General features: G+C 39.2%; 1 protein-coding gene across 1 annotated transcript; it reads right to left on the bottom strand.

The window, feature by feature from the left end:
- Nucleotides 1-206: 206 nt before the first annotated feature.
- Nucleotides 207-932, bottom strand: LOC147282916 (ribosome-inactivating protein charybdin-like). Its single transcript, XM_086248304.1, has one exon. It carries the CDS (start codon nt 930-932, stop codon nt 207-209), a length of 726 nt encoding a protein of 241 aa, XP_086104430.1.
- Nucleotides 933-1838: the final 906 nt, after the last annotated feature.

Raw genomic sequence — 1838 nt, 5'->3', positions numbered from 1 at the left:
TTAATTAAAGATGGAGAGGGAAAGTAATTAACTGTAATCGCGCGATCTTAAACAAAGAGGCGTTTTATTTATATATAAAAAAGATATGAAAATCAAAGAGAGAATAATACATACCTCAACTCTCTCTATATATACCGCCTTCCACACAAAACCTTTATTTATTTATACAAAGATGTGAAAATCAAACAGACACAAAAATGAATTAATTAGTCACTGAGCAGGATGCCAAGTACTTTGATCGCATCCAGAGAAGTCACTATTTTCATATCGTTGGGTTGGGGAAGTATAAAGAATTTTTCAGCATTGGCATCGGCACGGAGCAGCGCGGTAGAGAGGCCTTCCCAGCTACGCTCTAAGGTCAGCATCCTCATATCGGGAGGCGCACCGTCGCCTTTGAATGTTTTAGCGAAATGATCAGAGATATCAGCAAACCTAATCGACTCACATATCATCTGAATCACGATGATCAAATTCCGGGCACGGCTCACCTTGGTAGTAGCGCTACTCAGCTCACTTACAGAATTCGTGAGTGTCTTCTGGCCGAGTTTGATGTCCTCAACCTTAGTATTGCATGCTTGTGCCAAGTCCCCATAGCTACTGCCAAAGCCCAGGAAGGTGGATCCGTGAATTAGATGTGGAGAAGGTTCTTTCCCGAACTCCAACCATTGGTTAGAGTTTTGCATTTGGTACGCGTCCAAGTAGAGGTTGTCGCTTCGGATCCTGAGCTTGATGGAATGGGTATTGGTTTTCAGTACGATGTCGAACCATTGATTGGGTGGATTCTGTTGACGTGGAAGGACGGGAACATTGTGTGAACGTCTCACTCCCAACCGAGGGCGTAAGCCCTCGATGAAGTTCTTGTAAGTTGTCCACTCGGTGGTCTGCTTACTCTCTTCCACGTTGAACTCCACTGTAAATTGCGCGGCCGCCATTTAATACTTACTCTGAAACTTTACTTCTTCTTTCTTTCGGTTGGTAACTGATTGATAATCTGGAATGGGAATATGAGATGAAGCTGAAGCTGAAACCCCTTTTATATAGCAAACTAAGAAGATATTATTTTGTCCCTGTGAGGTTGTCGGTGTGTACGTGTAGAGTTATCCATTTGTAGTGACACAAAGTTAAAGCAGCCTTACAAGAATCTTATGGCAAACGAGTGGTAAAAGACGACTGTCGGCTACATAATGTTTGACTGAAACCAGGAAATAATCCTAAACAAATAAGCATGTTGAAAAGAAACGATAATATCAGTGTCATTTTCTAGTACGTCACGTCATATATACATGCAACATACAAGATAGAAATTTTACATTTTGAAGAAAAAGGAGACATAAGAGACAAATGGAGGCTGTCTAAGTATTTATTGGCTTAAATACAAGGCATAATCTATTATGAAGTTAATATTTTTTTGTATCCACTATCCAGTCAATAGCAATAAAGGATATCAAGTAATGTTATTATTCACCAAATTAATTCCCAACTGCCACACGAAATACTCACCGACAACCTTAGCCAACCACTGTAAATGCAATTCACAAAACCACCACCTAATTTCCTCCATTCTTAAATCCCTACAAACAAATTAAACACACATAATTTTCAAACCATCATTAAGAACCATACACGTACACCTCAATCGAAATAATTAATAATTTCATTACATTGAATTGAGTCCGAGAGACTTGAGTAGTGTGCATAAGTGGATCAGTCAATGTGGGTTAGGCATCATGTCACTGCTACAAAAAAAAAAAGGTCATAGATATCAGTAATACACTGATATCTATTAAAGTGCAAAATCGATATTTTCAGGGGTGATATCTATTCCACCTCTAGAATAG

This window comes from Dryas octopetala, chromosome 6 (assembly GCF_963921425.1).
Source record: "Dryas octopetala chromosome 6, drDryOcto1.1, whole genome shotgun sequence".
Taxonomy (NCBI): Eukaryota; Viridiplantae; Streptophyta; class Magnoliopsida; order Rosales; family Rosaceae; genus Dryas; species Dryas octopetala.
Note: the sequence above shows the minus strand (reverse complement) of the source record. Positions and strands in the feature narration are given on the sequence as shown.

Bases quoted from the DNA above. Each gene is read 5' to 3' on its own strand.
- LOC147282916 (XM_086248304.1), bottom strand. From the start codon at position 932: ATGGCGGCCGCGCAATTTACAGTGGAGTTCAACGTGGAAGAGAGTAAG.